We start from the raw sequence: 27743 nt of genomic DNA, 5'->3' as shown, positions 1-27743 counted from the left end.
TATAAGACATGACACCATATAACTCTTAGAAGAGAACATAGGCAAAATATTCTCGGACATAAACTGTAGCAATATTTTCTCAGATCAGTCTCCCAAGGCAAAGAAATAAAAGCAAAAATAAACAAATGGGACCTAATCAAACTTAAAAGCGTTTGCACAGCAAAGGAAACCATCAACAAAACCAAAAGACAACCTGTGGAATGGGAAAATATTTGTAAACGATGTGACTGACAAGGGGTTAATCTCCAAAGTATACAAACAGCTCATACAACTCAATATCAAAAAAACCAAACAACCCAATCAAAAAATGGGCAGAAGACCTAAACAGACAGCTCGGTAGAGGTCTTCTTACACCTAAGAAGACATCCAGATGGCCAAGAGGCACATGAAAAGATGTTCAACATCACTAATTATTAGGGAAATGCAAATCAAAACTACAGTGAGGTATCACCTCACACCAGTCAGAATGGCCATCATCAAAAAGTCTACAAACAATAAATGCTGGAGAGGGTATGGAGAAAAGGGAACCCTCCTGCACTGTTGGTGGGAATGTAAATTGGTACAGCCACTATGGAGAACAGTATGGGAGGTTCCTTAAAAAACTAACAATAGATTTACCGTATGATCCAGCAATCTCACTCTTAGGCATATGTCTGGCAAAGTGAAAACTCCAATTTAAAAAGATACAAGCACCCCAATGTTCATAGCAGCACTATTTACAAAAGCCAAGACATAGAAACAACCCAAGTGCCCATCAACAGATGATTGGTTTAAGAAGATGTGGCATACATACACAATGGAATATTACTCATCCATAGAAAAGAATGAAATATTGCCATTTGCAGCAACATGGATGGACCTACAGAATATCATACTAAGTAATTCAGACAGAAAAAGACAAATATTATATGTTATCACTTACATGTGGAATCTAAAAAATAATACAAATGTATCTATATATAAAAGAGAAACAGACTCACAGACATAAAAAACAAACTTATGGTTACCAAAGGGGAAAAGGAGGTGGGGAGGGATAAATTAGGGGTATGGGATTAACAGATACAAACTACTATACATAAAATAGAGAGGCAACAAGGATTTACTGTACAGCACAGGGAACTATACTCAATATCTTATAAAAACCTATAACGGAAAATAATCTGAAAAAATATACAAGTGAATCACTTTGCTGCACACCTGAAACTAACTATATTATAAATCAACTATACTTCAATAAAAATATTTTTAAAAGAAATAAAAAAACACACACCACTTCAATATATATATATATAAAATTTCATATGATATTGCTTATATGTGGAATCTAAAAAAAAAGGGTACAAATGAACTTATCTACAAAACAGATATAGAGCTACAGATGTAGAAAACAAACTTATGGTTACCAGGGGATTGGGGGGACAGGGATAAATTGGAAGACTGGGATTGACATATACACACTACTATATATATTCAGTAAAACAGATAACTAATAAAGACCTACTGTATATCACAGAGAACTCTACTCAATAGTCTGTAATGGCTTATATGGGAAAAAGAATCTAAAAAAGAGTGGATTTATGTATATGTATAACTGATTCACTTTGCTGTATACCTGAAACTAACACAACATTGTAAATCAACTAAACTCCAATAAAAAATTTTTTAAAAAGTCACTGAAAAGAGATATCTTATTCTCTTTCTAGCGTAAGAATTTCCCTATGAATCAAACAACCAACACAATTTCTGACAGCCTTTTACAAAAACCTATAACGTATAGATTCGATGTGTTAGATTGGGCAATTCTTTGAAAACAATATTAACATCCTATGAGCTTAAGAAAGATTCCTCAAGGTCTAACTGCAGAGTGCTGAACACTCTTCATCTTTCTCTGGGATTTCTATTGGACTGTTTAGCACAACTGAGACCCAAAGGCTTCTGATGTCTTGGTCATGAAGACCTTTTCTCTCTTCTGTGGTTCATAAGTCGTATCAGTGTAAAAATGTGAAACACAGCCACCTTAAATTAGAGTTAATACAGCTAAGCTTAATTAACTATGGAAAAGGAGAATATATAAGAAATTGGTACTTTAAAAAGATGCACTTAAAATGGTTGAAGTCTTTCTCAATGATGTAAAGGAGCTCACAGAATGCAATTTTTTCCTTTTCTAAACTGATAAAAGCTAAAATAATCTACATCATTGCATGAAATTCAGATCACTTCTAATTTTCTTAGTCTATGTTCAATATCAAATGTGTTTACAGTCACATAACACTTTTTGATAACATATTTCCTCCTCTCAGAAACATTAATGAATAACTACAGCCAAATCAAACAAAGAAAAGAAACACTTTAGAGAAGTGCTGTCCAACAGAACTTTTCTTCCATGATGGAAATGCTCTATTCTGTCCAAAATGGTAGCCACTAGGCACATGTGGCTATGGAGCACTTGAAATGTGGCAAGTACAACTAACTGAATCTTTCATTTTATTGAAGTAATTAAAATTTAAATAGCTATATGTGGCTAGTGGCACAGCTTTAGAGATTCCAGAAATAAGTCACGGGCCTATAATAGTATTCCTTATTAGCTTTCTTAGGATCCATTAATTAAAAGTAATTTCCCAGAATTTGCTTTACAAATTCACTTACTCAATTACCATCTAAGAATTATCATCATCCTCAAATCCCAGATGTTATTAAAAAAAAAGGTTTATTTAAATAAGACTGACATTTAAAATTGTTATTTAACATATTATTAAAAGATAATTTTAACAGTACTAAGGACAACAAAACTGAGTGAGTTTTACAGAGAAATGATGAAAAATATTTGATTCTTCCCTTCCTCTATCTACATCCCAGCATCAAGTCTTCTTGGCTCTACTTCCAAAGTATATTCCAAATCCATTCACTTTTTAAAATCTTCTTTTCCTCCACCATACTCCAGGCTACCATCATCTCTTGCCTAGATTATTGCAACAGCTTCCCTTTAGTCTCCCTGCTTCCTCTCTGTTCATTCTTAAAATTCATTCATTACACAGCAACCAGAGTGATTGTCTTAAAATGCAAATTAGATCACCTAACACTTGTCCTTACAATTTTTTCAGTGACTTCTTCTATTCTTAGGATATAGTCCAAACTTTATTCCACAAGCCCACCTAACCAGCATCATTCCTTCCTCCTGCTACATCTCAGAGCTCATTGTGACACCACTTTTCACCCTTCACATGGTCCTGCCATACTTTCTTTCCTAGTGCTCCAACAGGCCCAAAATTTGTCTGGCTTAAGGCCTTGGTGCTGTTTTTTTCTGCTTGGAATGCTATATTCTCAGATCTTCAGAAAGGTGACTCTTGTCGTTCAGGCTGCAGCTCAAATGTCCTTTTCAGAAGAGGTTTTTCCCTCATCACTCTATCTCATTTTGCCACCTAGTCACTATTACATAGTCCTCTTTTATTTTCAGATTTTCTTCTACTTTCACAACCAAAATAATCTTTGTTTACTTGTTTCTGCCTATCTTTTCCCTCTGGAATGTTGAATCCATGGAAACAGGGAGCTTGTCTTCACTGCTTTGGCACATAGTAAGCTCTCAATATTTGGAGGGAGAAAAACCAGACTTTTTTGTAACTATCATCTTAGGTCATACATAAATTGATCAAATTGGGTGAACTCTTCCAAGGCTGCCTCAGAACTAACCCATTAAAATCGAAATAATTTAATCCCTTCATTCAAAAGCTGCTCAACAGCTTCTTTTAACCCAGAAAAAATATTTTACTTTGACAATCTTTTGTTGAGTTTTATCTTCCTATCCTCTATCAGTTCTTAGTCATGGTAAGAATGGACCTATGGACTAAAGAGAGCCCTAATTCCTCTCAGCAGCCCTCAGAGGAGATTAGTTTCTTCAGCAGGTTAGTCTCCTTCCTTCTCAATGACCTTGAAGCTATCCCCATGGAGCCACTTTAAGTTTGTCAGTTTTAAGGTAAGGAGTCTGTTGGGTATGGTATCTCTTCTCTAAAGGCAACCAGCTCTTGGGGTGCGAGGATGGGTCAGAATCCCAATATGTTTTAGTATACATATTCTGTAAATAGGCTTTTTAAAGGAAATAATAAAAGTAAGCTCTCAAAAGTGAAATGTTATTATCACATGTATTTATTACCCCATGATGGGGAAAAGTATTTCAAGAAAAATAAGGCTCAGGGTTGCTGGAGATAATACCTTCAAGACATTTCCTACCTTCTTAGGTAGTAATATGAAATGTCCAAAGAATTTTAAATCTATTTTAAGATGTATTTTAAAATTGCCTTATCAGCTGTGTTGAAAAAACAATACAAAGGTAAGACTCTCTGTCACTGCAGGTGCCAAATCAGCAAACCAAATCTAAGAATTATTAATAGACCTTCTACTACTAAGAGGGGATATAAGCAGGCAGTCATAAAATTGGTCAATCTAGATACATGTAGTTAGAGTTGTAACAAGAAAATCACCCTTATTTTAGCCTGCATCTTTTAAAAAAGTACTGCCCCCCAAATAGTATTTCATCCAAAAAAGGTTTATGCAAAATATTTATATAGTCCAGGAAAGCATAAACCAGATGATGACAATGTACTTATGCCTACTGTTTAAGAATAAGTATTTTTAGTGACTGAGACTATTAGCTATTATTATCATAAATCTTATTGTCCATGAAGTCTCATTTTTCCTAAGGAGTCTGAAATACAGCATTTTAATAGGCAGTACTCAACCTGACAGGTTAAATCCTAAAATTGCATATTTAAATTTGTTGTTTTGAACTTCTAAGTACAATTTCCTGTAGAACAATTATAGACGAAACTCAGCCGATTTAACCTCTAATACAGTTGAATGAGTACTTATTTTATTTCTGCTCTTACTGTTGATCAAGAAGGTAGGTATCCTAGCCCCTGTAGAGAAGTGAGTTCTGAAGGTAGAGGACTGTATTTTACCCTCTGCGAGGCATTTTTGTACCTCTTTGTTACTCATCAGTTGTTCCTAACACTTAAGATATTGGTAAGGTGGCTATAGTCACTCTTGAGAGTATGTGTGTATATGAAACCCAGGAATCAAGCAAAACAAAATGCCAATTATCCTCTCAGAACAGTACCCTTGAAAAGTTCCCACAATTCAAGGTTATGGTTTTAGTTCTTTTCTTTAAAGACATGAAAATAACTGAATACAACAAAATAACAGTCTGAATTGTATGAATTATTTAAAGAAATTCAACACAAAGCCTGGAAACATAAAGCTTGTGACTTGGTAGGTTTCATATACCCCTTTTCTACCTACGAAATGGTAGAAATCATAAAGAAAAACCACTGTAAATTTAACTTGGAAATGTAAAGAACAATGTCAAATGTTGATTTTTCTCATTAGTTATTAAATTTTATGATTTTAGAAAACCAAAAAAATACTGAATTAAGTTGTTTGAGTCTTCACTGAATCTGAGTCTGATGGTTAAATGATTATGGAATGAAATAAGAATAGGCTTTATCAGAGTTACCAAAAAACCAACTTGGTTTAAAAACATTTTTAAATGTGTTTAAATAAAACTAGTTTCCTTTAAGTTTTTAACATCCATATTAATACTTCCAATATTACTAGAGTATCTCAAGATATTTTCAAAAATAAAGTTGAGATCAACTTCTTTCCAAATATATAAAGATTATTTATAGGCTAGTCTTATAGACAAGTAGATTGGGATGCTAATAAAAGGGGTAGGTACACTTTGTCAATTATACCTCAATACAGCAGGAAAAAAAAGTGGTAGGGGTGAGGAAGGGAGGGAAAGAAAAAGCAAAGATGTGGTGTACCACTATTTTGCCTATATAACCTTTATCCATTCAGTTATTAAAACACTTAAAAGGAACCAGGCACTTTGCAAGACTTGTTCTTACTTGGACAAAAGACACGCATTTTTAGATGGCTGCTCAGAACTGCTATCTGATCTCAAGAAAAATCTAATTGATACTTGCTGAATTCAACACCCCCCCCCCACATTGGTCTCATCAGTATTAAGTGCTCACTGACTGAATCTTTCTAACTTCTAGGTCAGTTGGGCCTCAAGCCATACATTCAACTCTGAAAAAGAGTCTCCAACCTGATCAAGACCAACTCACAGCCTTGAACAGCCTCTTTTGCCACATAAAATCAAAGTAATGAAATGAAATGGCTTGGTGTGAAAAGCTGGGGAAATACACAGCCCACTGGAATGATGGAGCCATGCTCCAGATACAACTTGGAGCTATATGCTTATCTCCCACCCTTGTGATTCAAACACAGAATTAAGAATATATATCTATCTCACCTAGCATTAAACTAGGACCTTCAGTCCATCCTGTTCAACATAATGTGTTTATTGCAAAAGGAAGAACACTGCTTTTAGAGAAAAACAGTGCTGTACGACAATGTGCACATCACTTGCTTCAGTTTCCTTTCTATAAAATAGGGATAATAACAGCTGTCCCGACTAACTCACAGGGTCATTGAAAGGATCAAATAAGATAGTAAATGTGAAAGTACTTGCAAACTGCTAAACTATTATTGCTAAGTTGCTCCTTTTTTGAACTTTTGAGCTTTCCTCTACCTCATAGTTTAATTGCAAGGTTAGTTAGGATATCCAGATACAGAAAATCTACATTAATAGGATTTTGGAGAGGGCAGTAGATAAATAATGGAAACACTGATTAGGACAATGGGCCAGAACATAGGAAGTTAGCCCCAGAATTACAGTAAATTCTTGATGCAAAACCACTACCATTAGGGCTTACTCTTTACAGACACCGGCCAGTTCCCCCAACATAGCAAACACCAAGCTGTACTGTGCTACTTTTAGGTGAATCACTGGGGATAAGCTGAGTCTGGAGGTGCAAAGGGGAGGGACTTCCAATCCTGATGATCAGGCTGTTCCCCAATCCCTTTAACAAACACTCCTACTCTTTGTGCCTGGCCTAGTTAATCAAAACTATTCCCGGTAAGAAAATGGCTGTCAAAGATTTTTTGCAAGGAGAGTCTTGTAACTATGAGAAACCAGTAGCATACCTACTCCTTCCCCCACCACGAACTATTCTGAATGGATAGATTCAGAAACAAAAAAAAACGGATTATGGTTTGTTTCTCCCAAGACTCACTCTGGGCCTCACCCTCCAAGCTTCAGCTCTCCCATCTGTAAAATGAAGAATGACGGCGCCTGTCAACTCCATCCCACTGCTACCGAAAGGATGGATGAGACAGTGCCTGGAAGGCGCCAGGAGTGCTGTCTGATAAACACTAAGTCCTTCACTGTTTATAAAGTATTATGATGAGTCCCATTACGCCCTCCCACCTCAAAGGAATCGCCGGATTAGAACTGACACCCCCAGTCACTGAAAAGAGCAACGCTGAAGCGGGCGGGGCGTATCCGCACTGAATCTGTTTCGAGGTGTGAAGAAGGAGGCGACCCTGCGCCCCGGAGAGGAGGAGCGGGGAGAGAAGGAGAGAAGGTTGAACGCAGGGGCCGCGAAGAGCCTACCTGTTGTTCCGGATGCTGACCAGCACGCACAGCACCAGCTCTAAGTAGGTGCGTAGCACTTCCAGCCAACGGGTTGAGAGCTGAAGGGCTTCGACTTCTTCCCCGCCAGTCCCGGTGTCGACGCGGCCTCCATCGCCCAGGCCGCCTCCGCCGCTCAGGTAATTCTCCGCGGCGAATTCAACGCGCAGCTCTCGCACGAACCAGCCGCACTTGCGCATGAGGAATTCGAGCCGTGGCTGCTCCGAGGGCGAGACGCGGAGGCAGATACGGAGCTGGGGCCAGAGAGCCGGGTAGAAGAGGCACTCGCGCCAGTGCGAACAGGAGGCGGAGGCCCGTAGCCGGTCGGACGCGGACAGGAAGGAGAAGATGTGCACGATTAGCTCGCTGGGCAGCGACGCGGCGCCTGCCGCTTGCCCGCACAGAGCCATTCGGCCCCGCCGCCGGCTGCCGGTCCTCGGCCGCCCCCGCAGTCCCCGGAGCAGCCCCCGCAGCCGTCGCAGCTGCTGCAGCCGCAGCCGCTGCCGCCGCCACCGCGCCACCCGGGCGGCCCCGGCTCGGGTTCGGGCTCCCGGTGGTCGGGGCTGCGGCACTGACAAGAACAACAACATCAATGACAAGGAAGAAGGGGGCGGAACCGTCGTGGGTCTCGGCGGAACCAAGTGCAGGACAAGTTACGGAGAGGGGGAATATCCTCTGCGGGGGTGGCCTCCAGATAGCCAGGCTCTGGCGTCTCAAACTCTACTCATGCGCATCCGAGGCCTGCACACTCAGGAACTTCAAAACCCTCGCTTGGACTGGTTAGGGGCCCGGAAGCGGCAGGATTTATTGTAAGGAAACGGCACCCTCCCCGCGCCTGGAGGCTGAGGCAGAGCAGTGGTAGGAACTGAGTTTGACGTCACCGGTGATGGGAGGAGCCCTGCGTGACTGGGCGCGACTTCCGGAAGAAAGGAGCGCCAGATTGACTGTAGGGAAGGGAGAAGCAGCACGTGATTCCTGACGCAAGCAGGCAGACCGGCGGGGAGGGGCAGGAAGCGCGGGTGGTGGCGGCTGTGCCGGCGATGTCGGCGATGGGCGCCGCCTCCCGTGTCACAGAGGCCGCCGAGTTCCGTCAAGTCTGTAAGTCGGTTAACTTGGGCGCTCAGGCGGTGGAAGTGGCGGAACTCGCGTTGGTGCAAGGGCTCGTGACGCTTCTCACTATACGTTTCTCTGTTGCTGGGCTGAGGACTCAAGAGCCAGAGTGGTGGCTTGGGTCTTTCTCAGCCGTCCCACCTGCCTGGAGTATTGTTGAGAGTTTCTGAGAGAGAGCCGCTAAGGATGGGGTGCGGGCGCAGTCGCGGGCTTCCCCGGAGGGGCTGGGTCGCGTAGAGGAGAAGTGCGGGGCGGGGCGGCTGGAGGCCGGACAGAGGTCGCGAGTGGGCACCCCCCATTCCTTGTTCGGACCTCGAAGTGGACCTGCGCGTACACCTGGTGTGTGGGGAAGCAGTGAGGACAGCGCCACCCTTTGGATTTAGAGGGAGAGGAGAAAAAAAGGCGAATGAGTTAGGTTTGTTGGTTGATAATCGGCCTCTATTCCGCGGTTTGAGGGAGGCTCGAGTTCCCGGTTTTGAGGCCCTGGGTGTAAAGAAGCTTATTGTTATGGTAAAGGTTTTCTTTAGCTTGGCGCCCCTAATTTGAGAGAGGAATTTTCGAAAGAGTGTATCTTAATTTCATCGCAACTTGGGAAGTAGTTAACTGATTGTAAGGGGCAGTGAAGTCAGAAAAGGAGTAAGTGATTTTATGTAATAATTGAGGATTGCTTTAGTGAGGCTGCTGCTTCAAAGCCTTAACTATGATCGTGGAACAGCCTAGTTTTCTAGTGATTAACTCCAAGAAGCTGTTCTACTAGATATTTTTAGCTCTTTGAAGGCAAAACTCTCCATTCATGGTGCTTTGATGACTTTTGGTGTCTTGCACATACCACGTTGCCAGTGATGTGTTATCTTCATTTTGATACCTGTAGAAAAAAAAGAAAAAAGCTAGCCTTCATGGTAGCTCACTTCTCTGAACCTCTTGTCTGCAAGAGATTCTGCTATATAATTATTATTATATTTTTATGAATGAACACTAATAGAAACAGCAGTGAATTAGGAAGTTGAGACTTGGATTTAAATTTTTTATATTTTAAATTCATTGAAATATTTTGAAGTGAACCATGGACATCTGGATCTCCCACTTATAAGTACTTCAGTATGCATCTCTAAAAGCATATTACTATATAACAAAAATAATATTATCACACTTAAATAACTTCTGTTATCTAATAACCCATCTTCAAATTTATCTAGTTATCTCCCAAATGTTCTTTATAGCTGTTTTGTCCAAACCAGGATCCGTTTAAGGACCACACTTGTTTTTGTTTGTATTTCAAGTCTCTTAATCTAGAATAGTCACCGCCTAACACACACTTTTTTCTTTTTTTTTGTCTCTATGATTAGCTAAAGAGAGGAGGCTTAATGTCCTGTAGAATATCTCCCTTTCTGTAATTATTTGACTACTTTCTCTTGGTGTTTAGCTTACTATTCTAGTACCCGAATTTCTAATAAACTGGGGCACTAATGCTAAAGGCTTGATTAGGTTAATTTTGATCTTCCTCCATATAAAGTTCTGTGTTTTGTTAAACCTTAAAACAAAATCTGTGAGATGTTATTTTTTACAAATGTCCAACTTCTCCATCAACCATTCACTTAATGGCCTTAACAATAATTGATAATACTTGCCTGAATCTTAATTGTATTATGGGTTCCAAAATGATAATTTCTAATTCTTTCATTCCATCTACATTTATTAATTTGCATTCTTCTGTATAGGAGAAGCTTCCTTTCACAAACTGGCAACATTTAGTTACCCTGAAATACAGGTCCTATTGAAAAGGCAGAAAAAATGCTTAGTTCTTTTTCTTTTATTACCAGTGTTGAAAGTAAGTTATATGGCTTCAAAGAGTGACAACGAGTTTTTCTAGCTTTTATTTTTTCTGAACATCACATTCTCATAACATTTTTGTTATGTTTTAATCAATCATTCTTTTCAGTTCTCAGATTTTGAAGATACTTCTAGAACTCTTCACGAAGAAATCTATGTAATTATTACTATAATATTTAAAAATTCCTTGAGCATTTTTAGTAGAGGTAACACTGGACTGGGTGGGAATGTGAGGCTGGATTTTGGTCTTTTTTCTTTTTTACTTTTGTCGTGATCTAGCTGGGTGACATTTAAACAAGTTGCTTAACCCTTTGGGGCCTCACTTTCTTCATCTGTATAAGTAGAGAGTTTTGGCAAGGTTCCCTGCAACTCTGATGTTCTCTGACCTTTTTTAAAAAACCCTATTTTACTGAGATATAGTTTTCATATATAATTCATTCATTTTAAGTATACACCTTAACAATTTAGTAATTTTATCAAATGGTACAACCAACACTGTAAATCGGTTTTAGAACATTTTCATCCCTTTGATAAGATTCCAAATACCCATTTGCAGCTAATCCTCACTTCTTCCTCCAGGCAGCCACTAATGCACTTTCCATCTCTATAAATTTGCCTTTTCTGAACATTTGATATAAATGGAATCATACAATATATGATCTCTTGTGTCTGGCTTCTTTCACTTAGCATAATATTTTTGAGGTTCATCCATGATGTAGCATGTCATTAATTCATTCCTTTTTATTGCTGAATAGAATTTCATTTTATTTATTTAGTTAGTTTTGGTCTACCTATTTACCAATTGATAAACATTTATTTTTTTGGCCGTGCTTAGTTCCCTGATCAGGGATTGAACCGAGGTCCTGGCAATGAAAGCGCAAGTCCTAACTACTGGACCGCCAGGGAATTCCCTGATTAACGTTTAGATTTCAGTTTTTGGCTATTATGAATACCATTTCTGTAAATATTCATGTCCAAGTCTTTTGTGAATATATGTTTTCATTTCTCTTGGGTAGATACCTAGAAGTGGAAATGATAGGTTGCTTGATAGTTCTATGTGTAACTTTTGGAGAAACTTCCAAACTGTTTTCTAAAGTGATTGTATCATTTTCCAGTCCTAACAGCAACGTATGAGGGTTCCTAGTCTCTGACTCTTTGATGATTTGGAGATATTCTCTGATTGATTTGAGACCTATATTTTTCCTTATTCTTAGTGTTTTACTAGCAACAAACTACCTTCTCCTTGGATACCATTAATAATTAATCTTTAATTATTAGGAGTAGTTCCTAAAGGAAATAAAAATACAGATAGTCTCCAAAGTAGATGGTTCTACTTATGATTTTTAAACTTTACAGTGGTGCAAAAGCAATATGCATTCAGTAGAAACCATACTTAGAATTTTTATCTTTTCCCGGGCTAGTGATATGCGGTAAGATACTCTCTCATGATGCTGGGGAGTGGCAGTGAGCCCCAGCTCCCAGTTGGCCCCATGATATTGAGGGTAAACAACCAATAGACTAAAAACTATTCTGTTTTTCACTTTCAGAACAGTATACAATAAATTAAATGAACTATTCAACACTTTATTATAAAATAGGCTTTGTGTTAGATGATTAGCCAACTGTAGGCTAATGTGTTCTGAGCATGTTTAAGGTAGGCTAGGCTAAGCTATGATGTTTGGTAGGTTAGGTGTATTTAAATGCATTTTTAACATTTTCAATTTATGATGGATTTACTGGAACATAGCCTCATTGTAAGTCAGGAAGTACCTCTATATCAATCTGCTATAAAATAAAATTAAGCTTCTTAGTGTTGTTTTTGAATTTTAAAAACTTCATTTAATTTTCATATTAAATGAAGAATGGTAGGAATACTGCTATTAATAACAATGAGCTAAGACATGAATTAATAAGTTATGATCTTGCTCAGTTACAGTTAAAACACAGTACATTTCAATGATGGCATACAATTTATTTTATTAAGCCAACATCTTTAATATTATTCCATTAAGTACTTATTATGTATATTCTTAGCATGTTAAGTGAGTTAGGTTATTTCTCTTGACATTTATTGTACTATGTAAATTATAAATTATTTTTGGTAAACTTTTTGATAAAGTAACAAAATTGACTTCTTTAAAGGACAGAATGAAATCACATTTTGTGAAGTTATAATGTCTGAGCTATGATTCAAAGCGTGGGAGGAAGTACTGACGTTATGAAGCCCATAAGTACTCAGTAGTACTAAGCTTCTGGTTCCAAAAGTGGCATATTGTCACTATAGCAACTACCCATGCTTATTTGGATTTGAAACCTAGGCAACGAATGGTGGATAAGAGTATAACATCAAGACGGATATGTACCCTGGTGGGTTGATATGCGTGCCTGTTGATGGTCAAGTGTTCGTTCCATTTTTCTTGTTATGTTTATTACGATTGATTCTTTTATAGAGATACCTTAATTCCTGTTAATGTATTTTTCTGGAGAGAAATTAAACATTCAATATTCTTATGTTCTTCCTTTCCTAACATACTAAGTTTAATGCTTTTTCCAGTTTGGTTATTAGGGTATTAAATATATTTTTACTCTAGCTTTCTCTCCATTGCCAGACAATAGTTATAAAAATATAACTTTTATTATGCTGAATCACTTGACATTTCATAACAGAAAAAAATCTGTGATACAGATTTTATTTTAGCTACATCATGAAAAGATGTTCAAGGCTACCAATAGACATGCAAACTGCCTAAATTCAAACATTTTTTGAAAGAATTTTTTTTTTCTGAGCAGAGTGTGGGTTTCAGACACTTTGGGCAGGTAGAGATGATGTAACTTCCTTCCAATTATCTATTATCTGCACCCATAAAGTTACTTAGAGGCACAGGAGCCTCCTGGGAGAATAGAACTGGGAACTTGATTCTTTCTCTCCACCCTTGTCTGACAGATTGGAATGGTTCCTAGTGAGGTCATATTACAGGAAAAAGAAATAAAGGATTGAAAGGCATTTGTCTTTAGGGTAGGGAAGGTCTGCACTGGTGAGCTGGATGCAGGACAAAGGACCAAGTCTGTTTTGTTTTTTTTCCTAGTTGCACCATGTTGTTGATGTCAGAACTGATGTTAACCAAGCCACTCACAAGTTGGTTGTGCAAATTTGTGAACTGGAGGATCTATATCAATAAAGCAGGGATTGATAGCCCATATCCTAAAGGAGACAGGAGCAATAAGAGAAGAATTGGGTCCTAAGCAATATGATAGGTAGTGGGGAGGACTGCTGCTTACCAGAGGATGCCTTTCCCAGTGGGAAACTGGGCTCTGTGTTTCCAGATTTCCTAGTTTTTCAAGAGAAACTAAAACACTAATTTTTTAAAAGATGAAATGTCCTGATTGCTAGCTTTCACATTAAAAATATTCCGTGGGCAAGCAAAACCAGAGTAGTCTGCAGGATGCCTGGTTACAACTTTTTAACCAAAGAGCTCTCATACATGTGGGCTGGGGCCACTTTGTGTTCCAAGAGCTAGGCCTGCTAGCTAATTCCTGTGTTTTAAGTCCACTCCCAGAGCTATTATTTTCATTCATTCCTTTCAGAGTTTAAAGAAAAAGAAAGAAAATAGGTTTAACTTGAATGTCTATTTAATAGCATTACTGTTTTCCTGCCTTTTATTCAAGAGGATGGGTATTTTTAGGGGTACCTTTTGTTATTAAAAACTGAATATCACTGTCTTTAATGCAGCTGATACAGCCAATAGTGTTCCTTGACTTCTGGTCAAAATCAGTAATTGGCTGATTTTAATGATCTTGGTTTGAGCTGTACAGCTTATATTACATATAGGCAGTATCCCACAGTGAGGCTCATAGGACTGTTACTCCAAGGGTACTGTCTCTAAGCAGTCACTTTAACTGGGTTCCTTTAGTTTCTTAACTAGCTTAAGTAATGAGGGGATTTTTTTTTCTTTTTCTTTTTTCCTGGTTACTTTAGGGAGTTTTGAGGACATCCATACACATGCATTAGAGCACACCTGATCCTCACAGGGACTACATGGGGAACTAAAAACAGGAACTAATTGTTCCGTAGTCTGTCTCTCCTTTTCAGTAGGCTTCCTTTGCGTTTTCATTTTGCATAGGGCCCAACTGCTGGCCCTTACTAGTCTACATGGTCTTCTAGTTGCAAATTTGTTCTTTGTCTCCTGTTGAAATTCTTGTGAGGATCTGACTGGGTTATTTTGGGGAGACAGGCAACAAAAAAAGTTGATGGTATTCCTGTTGATTGGCTGCTTTAAGGTAAAGAGTCCTACCCTAGTCCAATTAGCTGAATTTGGGAGGATGGAGTAATATGCTGAATGCTTTGGACAGATGGATGTAGGGATTTGGATGAAGAGAGGAGGGAGCTTTGTTCCGAACAGGGTGTGAGCCAGCAACCACTCTGAAATCTATCTGCTAGATACCATGGCTCAGTAACTTTTTATCCAGAGATGCCTAGAACTCTGTATAGAACAAAAATGGTCTAAGCTGTCAACTGATCTTTTAAATAGTTGTTGAATAGTGTTCAGACAGTCTATTTGGCTTCCCTAACTCCTGGAGTACTCATCAGACTTCCAAGTTATCCTAGTTGAATAACCATGAGACTCTGTCATGAAGAGATATATTCTTCATGGTCAATTACCACAATGTTCTCATTGCAGAATTTAATATTTAATCCTTTGGAAAAATCTCTTAAGCCTTTTAAGTGCCAAAAAGGTGAAATGAAGTGAATATTTTCATACAGCAAACATTAATTGGCGTGTTGCTTTGCTCTAGGGCAAGAAAGTTTCGCTTGATATGCCAACTCTAAACAGTTTTGGAGGATGAGTAGTTCTGTGTTGAGAAGGATTTTGGAAATTGAGGTTGTTCCCTTGTTCTGCTGGGAAGAGTGCCATGTTTGATTTGTGATGTCGGCTGTGGTTGGAAAGAATTGTTGACCCGAATGACCTGTATTTTCTATCTGTAGTCTGTAATTATTGTTTAAATAATATATTAGTGTTTGCTTTCTACCTTCATTTTGTTGTACCTATATACTTTTCAGTGGGTAGTATTCATATCAATTCCTTATATTGTGAGTAGCAGCAGATCACTCAAGTTTTATAAGTTTTTCCATATTAAGAATTTTTTAAAGCCAAAGTGATGTTAAGTAAATTTCTAAATATTAAAATGTATCAGCTCCTGACTGCATTCTCTAAGAATGTGAACTACTTCTTCACTTATATTGAATATTAAGGGGGAACTCATGCTTTTGCACCACAAGGAAAATATAACAAAATTTCCCTTCACTTGAAGGATACAGGGTTTTTTTCCCCATGGTATTCAATTTATATACAGGAATATTCTCTCTAAAATCTAGCCTTTAAGCAAGAAGCATCTAGTAGAAATTCATTACTTTTTTTTCTTAGAGTATTACATGAACATGGCAACAAAAAAATGTAGTACAAAAGTACTTTTGATGAAAAGCAACAGTTTTTTATTCCTTGCCTCCCATTGTTAGGCCTACCCCCAGAAACAAACATTTGAACCATTTTGTTGTTTGTTCTTTAGGTAACTTTAAATTATGTGCTTTTACCTACACTCCTTGATTGATTAAACACTATTTCCTTCCTTTTATAAAAGATGAAGATTTAATTCAGTTACTTCCCCTTCCCTCCCCCAAATTCCTACCAAGATTTGATAGTTAATTGTAATTTTACGTTTTTCTCTTTGTGTGTGTGTGTGTGTGTGTGTGAGTTTATTGATGTAACATTGGTTTATAACATTACATAAATCTCATGTGTGCAACATTATAATTTGTCGACTTTATGCACAACAAAGTGCTTACCACCGAAAGTCTAGTTTCCGTCCATCACCATACACTTGATCCTCTTTATCCATTTTGTCTCCCCACCCACCCTTACCTCTGGTAACCACCAGTCTGTTCTCTGTATCTATGTGTGTGTGCTTTTTGTTTTGTTTTGTTTGTTATTTTTAAAATATTCTACATGTGAGTGGAATCATACAGTATTTGTCTTTCTCTGACTTGACCTGTTCACTTGGCATAATACCCTCAGGTTCCATCCATGTTGTACCATGTTGTACCAGATGGCAAAATTTAATCTTTTTATATGTCTTGGTTCTTATATTAATCAGCTTTAACTGCATAGCAGCCACAGTCTTCTGTGTACAAGAGGGTGGATTATGACAGATGAGGTAACTTTCAGCAGATATTTACTCTTTGGTCTTGCAACTTGCTTTGGCCAGAAGAACTTGGGCAGAAGTGACAGTATACCAGTTCTGAGCCTAAGGCCTTAAGAGGTGTTAAATGTTTCTACTTGACATTCAGGGAGTTTCCAATCTTTGCATAATAAAACAGGTCCCAGGCATCTGCTGGCCACTGTAGAGCCCCAGATGGAGAAGCATGGAAAAGATGTCAACTTGACCTACAGCCTGAAACAGAGATGCCCCAATTGACCTAAAGAATATATTTCTAAGGGAGAAATATATGCTTATTTTTTGTATGTTACTGAGATTTTTGTGTTTGCTTGTTTTGCAGGAAAAGGTTGATCAATTTAAAAATGGGTACCTAGGAGTGGGGTGCTGCTATAATGAAAACTTAAAATGCATGCCCATTGGCTTTGGAACTGGGTGGTGGTTAGCAAGGAAACTATTATAGGAGGCTGGAAAAATGACTGTGTTATGTAGTAGCAAAATGTTTGATAAAACTTGTCTGTGGTAACATGGAAGACAGTTTAATTAAGTTGCAGTATTGGGCAAGGAACTTTCAAGATGTTGAAAGCATGAGCTAGTTGTTGTTAGCTGCATAGGATAAGGTACTACAAGCATAATTCAATCTACCACATCTGATCTCTTGGTGATAATCATTCATGTCCCTTTTGTTCCAATGACGTAGTTCTTCATCTTCATATGTATGTGTAATAGAACATGCCAGCTGTCAGGCTTTCCTTTAGCGTGGGTGGATAGCCGACTATCAGGCGGCTGGTCTTCCAAATGCTGCAGAGGAAGGCCTGGCTCTGGGCCACTAAAACCATAGCTTAAAGTTAATTTTTCTGGTGATGTTTTCCCTTCCCTCCCTTTCTTATTTCCTTTTTAAAAAAGGGCTATAATTAATAAGGATGCTATTTGCTGAAACCAGTAAACCTGAAAATTTCAATGGCTAAACAAAATAGCATTTATTTTTTTACTTCTTTATTAGTCCAATGAAGGTCTTCCTCTCAGCAGGCAACTTTACTTCGTGTGATTTAATGCACTGAATTTCTTGTCTTGTGATTCTGCCATCCTTAAAATTCCTTGTGATTCTCTGTCTCCTCCTAGCGGAAGGGGAAGAGAAAACAGAGAAGGCACTTCTTAATTGCCTTGGCAGGGAAATGACACATTACTTTTATTTACATTCCATTGGCTTAAACTAGTCATATGGTCGTGCCTAGATACAAGAGGGGTCTGAGAAATGATGTTTTTAGCTAAGTAGTTATTTCTTAAGGACAACTCTATGTTATAGGAGGAAGTGTATGAATTTTGGTCGACATTTGGCCATTTTTGCCACAAAGCAGAGTTACCCTCTTGTTTTTGGCTGGGGGTAAATATTAGGCTCCTTGTGTGCTTTGTGAGCAGAGGTGGAAGAGGAAGGTAGACATGGAATATTTGACTTGGTACAGTTTTTCTATATTCAGATCTTCAGTTCATCTCTGTCCTTAGCTACTTCCTTTCTTAATGCCCCTTTAAGACAGTTCCTCAGGTATCCCTGAGCCTAGAATCCCTCTAGGGTTCCAGTGGACCGATCAGCTTTCATCTCAATTGCAGCTTCCTCCTAGTATAATCTGTTCTGTTTAAGTTGTCAATACACTTCTATTTTTGTCTTTCAGAAATTTGTTGAAATCTCTTGCTGGCCAATGATCAGCTCTTTCCAAGCTGAGTTTTCTTCACTGTTATACAGACCTAAGTATCTGTACATTGTTTTTTATTTAAGTTTTAGGTGTCAGTTGAAATAAATATAGAATATCTTCAATTAGTACCTCTAACAGAATTTCAATTATTTTTTAATACCTGCTGCTTAATGAAGATGCTTTACTGTCTACCATGTGCCGAGCACTTCTCCAGGCTCTGGAGGACATGTACAAAGGTATAATATATAATCCCTGTAAGTGTAGAGTCCACACTCACTCTGTCCCAACTTTGATTCTACTACCAGCTTACTTTTTCAGACAACTGATTCTATCATGGTACTTCTTTAGAAATGTTTGGTGCTTTTTCTTTGCTCATACTTTCCTTCTGTAAACCCCCCCTGGTTTTCAATTCCCTCTCTAACAGTACATGCCCCTCAAGTGAGAACTATTCAGTTCATTGTGTCATCAACATGCCATGTCATTTCTCACCTCTGTGCCTTTGTACATGTAGTCTCTACTTTCTGGAGTTACTGTCCCTTTCGTATCTGAGTCCCGCTTAGACACAAATGCTGAATTCAAATTTCACTTTTTTTTCTAAATAAATATTCATTGATTGAAGCTTTAAGTCGTTTAGACCAGTGCTATTCAAAGTGCAGTCTGTTCTTTTCCCATTTAGGTTATTACCTAAATTGAGCAGAATATTGAGCAGAATAATGGAATCACTTTTCCATACACCCGAAACTAACACAACACTGTTAATCAGCTATGCTCCAATATAAAATAAAAATTTAAAAACAAACAAAAAAACCAAAGTGCAGTCTGCAGACTGATACTGGAACATGAACTGTTACCACTATGCTGGAATATAAGTACGGAAATTGAGAATAAGCTTTAGAAACTTTTATAGAAATTTGACAGAGAAATTATATGTCTGTCAAATTTATAATAAAATTTGGTTTCTATTTTACAAGTTTAAAAAAACTCTGGTAGTTTAAATTTCATTTTATAAAGGGCTCTGTCCACAAAGGATTAGAAAAATTTTTTAAAAAGACATCTCACCACATTCCAAGAAGCACTTGTTTGTTTATTTATTTAAGCCGTACCTTGTGGCTTGCGGGATCTCAGTTCCTCAACCAGGGATTGAACCCAGGCCATGGCAGTGAGAATGCTGAGTCCTAACCACTGGACAACCAGGGAATTTCCAAGAAGCACTAATTTAGACTACAAAGCATATGATTATTTAGCAGTGAAGAGATCAGTATATTTTGGACCAGTAGAAGAGGATTTCACAAAGGAGATGAGAGCTCTTCTTGAAGGGTGCATAGGATTTGGATGGTTGGAAAGCACTGTGGCATTTCCAGTAGGGATAACAGGGTTTGGATTACAAATGGAGGAGAGTTGTGCTAATATGATCTGGAGAGAAAAGAATCCTAGCAGAGTTAAAAATTAAGTCCACAGAGAGCTGACCAGTTACCGGAACATTTATTTGGTTACTGCTTGAGCTACTGCATGTTGAAAACCTTTCATTCCTATGTCTGTTGCTGATTTTCCATGCGACTTAGTAGTAGTGAGTACGTTTTACATTTTGCCTGTTTGAAACATTTCTTTTTAATTTTGCCTTTATGGTTGGCTTATTGATACTTTAGTTGTTGCTGAATTTATTGTAGATTTAATATGAATAAGTACATAAGTAAAATATAAACTAAAGAAGAATAATTGATAATTGATAAAATTATTTAAATTATAAATTATTTTTAAAGCCAAAACAATATAAATTTATTTTCTCACAGTTCTGGAAGCTAGAAGTCTGAGATAAAGGTGTCTGCAGACTTGATTCCTTCTGAAGCATCTCTCCTTGGATTGTAGACGTCCTTCTTCTCACACCTTCTTCACATGGTCTTTCCTCTCTGTGTCTGTGATCACCTCTTCTTATAGGGACATAAGTCATACTGGATTGGGGCCACCTTAATGACCTCATTTAACCATAATCACCTATATAATATCTCCTGTCTTCAAATATATATAGTCATATTCTGAGGTACTGGGGGTTAGAATTTCAGTATATGAAATTTGGGGGAAACAGTTCTGCCCATGAAAAGGGGGTATATGAGACTAGTTTTTCTTATAGTTTTAATCACTCAGAATCCTAAGGTCGTGGGTTTGGAACTCATAGCTTCAGTAGGGGAATTTGTACTTATTCTTTTGGTAGAAATTGCTGCATCTGAAGAGAAGCTTTAGCATCTTACTTGACTCTGGTCTGATTATATTTCAGGACTACCATGAAGATGCATTGAAAATTCTGCTACACTGGAGGAGTGAAGTATCCCATTCAGTTGGTGATCTTCCTGTCATGGAAGTTGCTTGCCAGCTCTAATTCTGAATGAACACAGTAAACACAATGGTGAAAATATCAATTAAAAAATATCAATTAAAAAAATCTACTCTCCGTACTATGTATGTCTGTTTCCCTATGTGTTCTGAACTCGCTCATAGCTACCTACACATAGTTGTCTGTAGCCTCGGTTTTGCCAGACTATTAAAATCATCTATTTTTTCTACTGTTCTTCTTTGACTTTGCCTTCAGCTCTTGCTCCTCAAGATTGAGATATGAAAGGATCCTTCTGTCTTTTACCACACAGTTCCTTTGTCAGGAATTTAATGATTTCCTCCAAGTTTGCAGTTTGTGTTTGACTTTATTCCCTAATTTTAACACTGACTGTTTTTCATTTTATATTTTCCTACTTTTGTAATTTGGGTTGGTTCTTCTGAAATCTTTATTTACTTATTATTTTTTGGTTGAAGTATAGTTGAATACAATATTATCTTAGTTTTTAGTGTAAACATAGTGATTTGACATTTATATACATTATGAATTGATCACCACTATAAGTTTATTAACCAAATGTCACCATACAAATGTATTACAGTATTATTGACTATATTCCCTGTGCTGAACATTACGTCTTGGTTACTCATTTATTTTATAACTGGAGGTCTGTACCTCTTAATCCCCTTCACCTATTTTACCTAACCCCCACCTACTTCCCCTCTGGTGTCCTCCAGTTTGTTTTCTGTATCTGTGACTCTGTTTCTGTTTTGCTTTGTTTTTAGATTCCATATATAAGTGAAATCATGTGATATTTGTGTTTCTCTGACTTATTTCACTTAGCATAATACTCTGTAGGTCCATCCATGTTATGGGGGCTTGTCTTCCCAATTCTGATCCCCCAGGCTGGGGAGCCTGGCATGGGGCTTAGACCCCTTATTCCTCAGGGGGAATGTCTGCGGTTGTGATATCCCTCCTAGTTGTGGGTCACTGCACTGGGGTGTGGGTTCTCTGCCCCTGCTACCCATCTTGATGTGGCCTTTTCTTTATATCCTTAGTTGTAGAAAATTTGTTCTGCTAGTCTTTAGACATTTTCAGAGATAGTTGTTCTGTGTGTGTGTCCATGGGAGGAGGTGAGCTCGGGATCTTCCTATTCTGTCTGCCATCTTCATCTAGATCCAATCTGATAAAAATTATTTTAAATTAAAAAAACTTGTTTTTATCTTGTTCTCTATTTTCCTTTGTCGGTTTTATCTTAGATTAAAGCTTTTCTTCCTTGTTTCTGAATTACAGTCATTAATTTAGAGATCTGGGATTAAAAAGAATATTGATATAAACATTGCTCCTGAAGAATTAACATTTAGCTTATAGCACAAAATATGAGCTGAACTAGTTTTTTTTATTATAGTAAAACATACATAACATAAAATTTACCATTTTAAGCATACAGTGCAGTGGCGTTAAATATATCCACATTATTGTGCGACTGTTAACCACCATCCATCTCCAGAACTTTTTCATTTTTTCAAACTAAAACTCTATACCCATTAAAAAATAACTCCTGGGCTTCCCTGATGGCGCAGTGGTTGAGAATACGCCTGCCGATGTAGGGGACACGGGTTCGTGCCCCGGTCTGGGAAGATCCCACATGCCACGGAGCAGCTGGGCCCGTGAGCCATGGCCACTGAGCCTGTGCGTCTGGAGCCTGTGCTCCGCAATGTGAGAGGCCACAACAGTGAGAGGCCCGCGAACCACAAAAACAAAAACAAAAGAAACTCCTCATTTCCCATCTCTGCCCTGAACTAATTATTTTAAATTTACCTATTTTTGTGTCTTCTTACTTGTTCTGTTTGCTATCATTATAAATGAATACACATTGAATACTCCTTATATATGTGGAACTGGGCCAGATGCTGAACAGGGTTGAGTTACATTTAAAAAGAAGGCTGAGCAATTTACCATTAGGTGGTTTCCTGGGTGACAGTCTTGTTGTATCATTTTCTTTATCTTACATCCTCACTCCAATCCATTCAATGTGCAGAAGTACACAAGTTTTTTTTTTGTTTCAGAGATTACCAGGAAAATGCCTAATTTCACCAGTCTGACAATTCTAAGTCCAGATTGAGCTGGATTATTGCTTTGATTTCATCTGATATTTTGAGTACCTAAATGAACATATTTTCAAAATTACTAAATATAAAAGTGGATGGTAGCTTGATTATTTTTTTAAAGCCTGGAGAAATTTTTAATAGCTATATATATATCTTTTGAGGTGTAATTGTTTTATTTCTTCCTCTCTAACTTCTTTTTCTTTGTTATGTTCAGTTGCACCTCTTCCTTCCCCTTCCCCGTAGGTTATCTATTTCTCATGGTTTTTACCTTTAGTTTTTTACTTAGAAATCTCACCTTTGTCAGTTCAGTTGTCTCTCTGTGAGAAAATAACTCCTAAGTCTATATAGTTGACACTTGAACAATATGTGTTCAAACTGTGTGAGTCCACTCATATGTGGATTTTTAAATAGTACTACACAGTTTGTGGCTGGTTGAATCCGCAGGTGCAAAACCACAGATACAGAGGGCTGACCGTAAAGTTATACATGAGTTTTTGACTGGGTGTAGGATTGGCATCTCTAACCCCGTGTTGTCCAGGGGTCAACTATATTCTTAACCTTGAGTCATAGTTCTGAATCTAGAACTGTCCTGAAATTTTCTCTTATGTGATCTGGTGTTACCTCAAACAAACATGTCTAATGTTGGACTTAACATTTTTTCATCCACTTTAAACCTCCTCCTCTTTTCTCTCTCTTTTTTTTTAATAGCACTACTATTTTTGTCATTACCTAAGGTTGACGTTTAGCAGTGGTTTGCTCTTTCTTTCCCAATTCAGCTAGTCACTAGATCCTACCAACTATTTCTGTCTGTTATTATGATCATTGTCACATATGACCCTTTGCATTCTTATTGCACTCTATCCAATATAGGGCCTGATCAGCTGATGCCTAGGTTACTGCAGTAGTCCCCTGCCAATAGAGTTTTTCTCTTGAGTCCCTTATACCACTTTTTTTTTGTAACTCTCATGTGAAAGTTGTGAATATCTATTTTGGAGTATAGTTAATTATGTCTCACCATTGTCTTTTTCTTCTTTGTACTCCCCAGAAGCCTTACATCATAGTTGATACTCAATAAATGTTTTTGAGAATATGGTATTCTAATTATAATTTCCTTCTTCTTCTAATGTATTTTGTACAGCATTGCCATGTTCTTTCATTCATTTAACAAATATTTATTGAGTGCTTATTTTGTGCCAAGGACTTTTAGCTGCTAAGGGTATAGTAATCATATAGTAATCAACAATCAAACAAAAACTTATGACTCTGGTAGCTTATATTCTAGTGAGGTAGAACAATGACAAAGTAGCAAAATACATAATGTCTTAGATGGTGATAACTGAAAAGGAGAAAAAAATAAATGAAGGAGGGGAGATAGGGAGTATCGAGGGTGAAAGATTGATATTTTGGATAAGGTGGCCAGGAAGGCCCTTTTGCAAAGGTGGCACTTGAGTAAAGACTAAAGGAAGTGAGTGGGGAAAGCAGCAAATATCTGGGGAAAAAAGGTTCCAGGCAAAGGGAGCAGCAAGTGCAAAGGACCTCGAGTGCAAGCGTGCCTGGCGTGTTTGACTATTGGAGAGCAATAGAGTGAGCTGAATGATGGGTAGTAGGAAGCGAGGGTATGTATTAGGAGGAGAGGTACAGAGTGGGAAAATACAGATTGAGTAGGGCCTTGTAGGACACAATTAGGAGCGTGAGTTTTTTCTCTGAATGAAATGTTTGACCTTGGGAGGACTTTCAACTTACAAGTGACATGATCCTTCTTGTTAATGGAATCATTCTGGTAACTATAATTGAGAAGAGAGAGGAAGAAGGAAGATCAGTTACGAGCTTTGACTCAAATCTTGGTAAGAGATAATAGTGGCTCAGACCTCAGTGACAGCAGTGGGAGTAGTGAGAGGTATTCTGGTTTGGGATGTAGTTGAAGTTGAGCCAACAGAATTTTCTGATGGGTTGGATGTGAAGCATGAGGGGAAGTGAAGAGTCATGGATTATCTGAAGGTCTTTGGCCTGAACAGCTAAAGGATGGGGTTGCCAACTGAGATAGAGGTGCCTCTGAGAGAAGCAGGTTTGGTAGTGGGTTTGTTAGGAGTTAAGCTTTGGACATGCTAAGTTTGTGATCCCTGCTTGACATCCAAGCAGAGCAAGATTGTCTAGGTTCATGTGGGTATATTAGACTGAAGTTCAGGAAGGAGATCTGGGAGTCATCAGTATTGAGATAGTGTCTAAAACTATGAGACTGAGTCATTGAGAGAATGTAGAAAGAAAAGATTAAACTTTTTGAAACACCTTACCCCATATCTCTGCTTAATACATACCTTGAAAGGCTCCAGGTTCTCCATGGCCTTTCACAGTGTAGTCTTGTACAAATCTCTTATGTCAGTCACATTGGATACTTATGTTGCCTAAGTTCTCCTTTTGCATTGCTGCCTTCCTATTTTTGCTCATCCTTTTCCTTTTACTTAGAATGCTTTCTTCTTTCTACCCAACTTAAATCTAGTTTTTTTCCAAGCGTCTTTATTTTATCACCACTGAATGATCTATTTCTTTTTCAAACACCACTTAATTCATTTTGTGAAAGTCTGCATCTTTATTCCACTCCCCCCTTATCTTGTCTGTATTGTGAAGTTCAACGTATTTTTATATGTGTCCTTTTTTTCCTAATGACGTAATGAAATCTGTGGCAGGGACCATGATTTTTAATGTCTTCTGCAGTGATCAGAACCCCAGTTCTACTCCTCAGGGTATATTTGTGGAGAAACAGTCTTTACAAACACTAGGAACCTGGAGGAAGCAAGGCTGTTCAGGAACATCTGGACATTGATTCTGCTTTCTCCCATTAGGTAAAAAGTTGTGGCCTTATTAGCACTGAGTTTGGCTCAAGAACCAGCAGGACCCCAGATGTTTATAATTTTTTCCCATCAAAGGGCATAAATTCTTAGAGCTTGTTTTTATCAAAATGGTAATGTAAGCCCTAAGCATAAAAGAGAAGTGGAACCATAAGAATTGATCTTGCCAAATATTGCAAGACCCTACCTTGTCCTTTCACTGGTAGTACATGACTTTAGAGGCCAGTGGAAGCTATGCTGAGATATACTACATCTGTCCCTGCTCTTAGTGGCAATATGACTGCTGGTAAGATTTGGATCCTTGGCTAAGTTAAGTCAGGAACTAAATGTAAACTTATTTTGTGTATGTGTGTCTCTGTGTGTGTGTGTGTGTGTGTGTGTGTGTTCCCTCTAATGCATAGCTGATAGCTAACATTTATTTAGAGTTTACCTACTATGGGCCAGTTAGTTCTAATGCTCTGCATGTATTAACTCTCTCGATCTACATAACATCATGTGAATTAGCTATTTTCAGCATATAGCCATTTTTAGATAAGGAACTTGAGGAAAAGAAGACCAAGTAACTTTCTTTAATAGCACTATTAATACTAAGTGGGTGAATGGGGTTTGATCACAGGAAGTTTTGTTCCAGAGCTTTTATTTTTAACTGCTGTACTGTACTAGCCTGTCTGAAATACTGCAAGCCAATTTTAGTGATTTCTTTTTGTCTTCTAATAGGTGCCTCTGTAATTTAAAATAATATACCACTATTTCTTGATTTATCGTGTAAGGCAATACCATTGATGACCTGCCATTAAAGATGAGGCTTTAGGGAATTCCCTGGTGGTCCAGTGGTTAGGATTCCCCTGCTTCCACTGCAGGGGGCCTGGGTTTGATCCCTGGTCTGGGAACTAGATTCCATAAGTTGTGCGGCATGGCCGCAAAAAAAAAAAAAAAAGATGAGGCTTTAGTGAGGCTTTAGTTCATTTACACTACTATTTTTTAGCAGGCTTCTCACTGTTGTGGCCTCTCCCGTTGCAGAGCGCAGGTTCCGGACACACAGGCTCAGCGGCCATGGCTCACGGGCCCAGCTGCTCTGCAGCACGTGGGATCCTCCCAGACCGGGGCACGAAACTGTGTCCCCTGCATCGGCAGGCGGATTCTCAACCACTGCGCCACCAGGGAAGCCCTACACTACTCTTGTGCTACTCTACTCTCCTTCAGATTTTATATGGTTATATATTGTTGATGTTATTTCCTCTATTTTTGCAACTCCAGTATAACTAAGCCCCTATTTCATGTTCCATTAATTTTGAGCAGTATCTCTTATTTCCCTTTTTATAAAGTGAGGATATTATCACTCATATCTGTTACTTCAACTCTTTTACCTTTTTTTCTGTCTTTTTATTTATTTTAAAATTTTTATTTATTTATTTATTTTTGGCTGCATTGGGTTTTTGTTGCTGCACACGGGCTTTCTCTAGTTGCAGCAAGTGGCGGATATTCTTCGTTGTCGTGCGTGGGCTTCATTGTGGTGGCTTCTCCTGTTGTGGAACACGGGCTCTAGGTGCGCGGGCTTCAGTAGTTGCAGCACGCGGGCTCAGTAGTTGTGGCTCCCGGGCTCTAGAGCACAGGCTCAGTAGTTGTGGCACACGGGCTTAATTGTGCTGCGGCATGTGGGATCTTCCTGGACCAGGGCTTGAACCCTTGTCCCCTGCATTGGCAGGTGGATTCTTAACCACTGCACCACCAGGGAAGTCCTGTCTTTTAACTTCTGTCAAATATCTATTTATTTTAAAATTATCAACATTGATAATATTTATATTCTATTTAAAGAAGGCAATATAACATTGTGGTTAAGAATGTAGACATTGGAGCCAGGTTGCCTGGATTCAAATCTAAGCTCTACCACATCCTAACTTTGTGAAGCTGGCAAGTTATTTAATCTCTCTGTGCCTCACTTTCCTCAACTGTAAAATGGGGAAAATAATGGTACTTATTTCACAGGATTATTGTCATAATTAAGTGACTTATTGTATGTAAAACATTTAAAACAAGGCCTGGTACATACTAAGTACTATATGAATGATTGCTATTAGATTTATCATA

General features: G+C 38.2%; 1 protein-coding gene and 1 long non-coding RNA gene across 7 annotated transcripts in view; one reads left to right on the top strand and one right to left on the bottom strand.

Annotated features, from left to right (window-relative positions):
- The window catches only part of FBXO33 (F-box protein 33), a 32253-nt gene extending 23924 nt beyond the window's left edge, over nt 1-8329 (bottom strand). Inside the window, exon 1 of the mRNA XM_059059129.2 lies at nt 7514-8329. Within this exon, the coding sequence (XP_058915112.1) occupies nt 7514-8121 (608 nt within the window). The 5' untranslated portion in view covers nt 8122-8329. The remainder of the gene's footprint in view (nt 1-7513) is intronic.
- Nucleotides 8330-8438: 109 nt separating this feature from the next.
- LOC131753607 (uncharacterized) overlaps nt 8439-27743 on the top strand; it is a 125130-nt gene continuing 105825 nt past the window's right edge. The window contains exons 1-3 of one of the 6 annotated variants that reach the window (XR_010839574.1): nt 8439-8629; nt 20163-20283; nt 20645-20773. This is a non-coding gene — a long non-coding RNA (uncharacterized lncRNA). The remainder of the gene's footprint in view (nt 8630-20162; nt 20284-20644; nt 20774-27743) is intronic. The other 5 variants (XR_010839569.1, XR_010839570.1, XR_010839573.1 and 2 more) reach the window with 5 other exon arrangements.

Source organism: Kogia breviceps, chromosome 3, assembly GCF_026419965.1.
Source record: "Kogia breviceps isolate mKogBre1 chromosome 3, mKogBre1 haplotype 1, whole genome shotgun sequence".
Classification (NCBI taxonomy): domain Eukaryota; kingdom Metazoa; phylum Chordata; class Mammalia; order Artiodactyla; family Physeteridae; genus Kogia; species Kogia breviceps.
The sequence above is the reverse complement of the archived record's forward strand: the minus strand, read 5'-3'. Positions and strand labels throughout refer to the sequence as shown.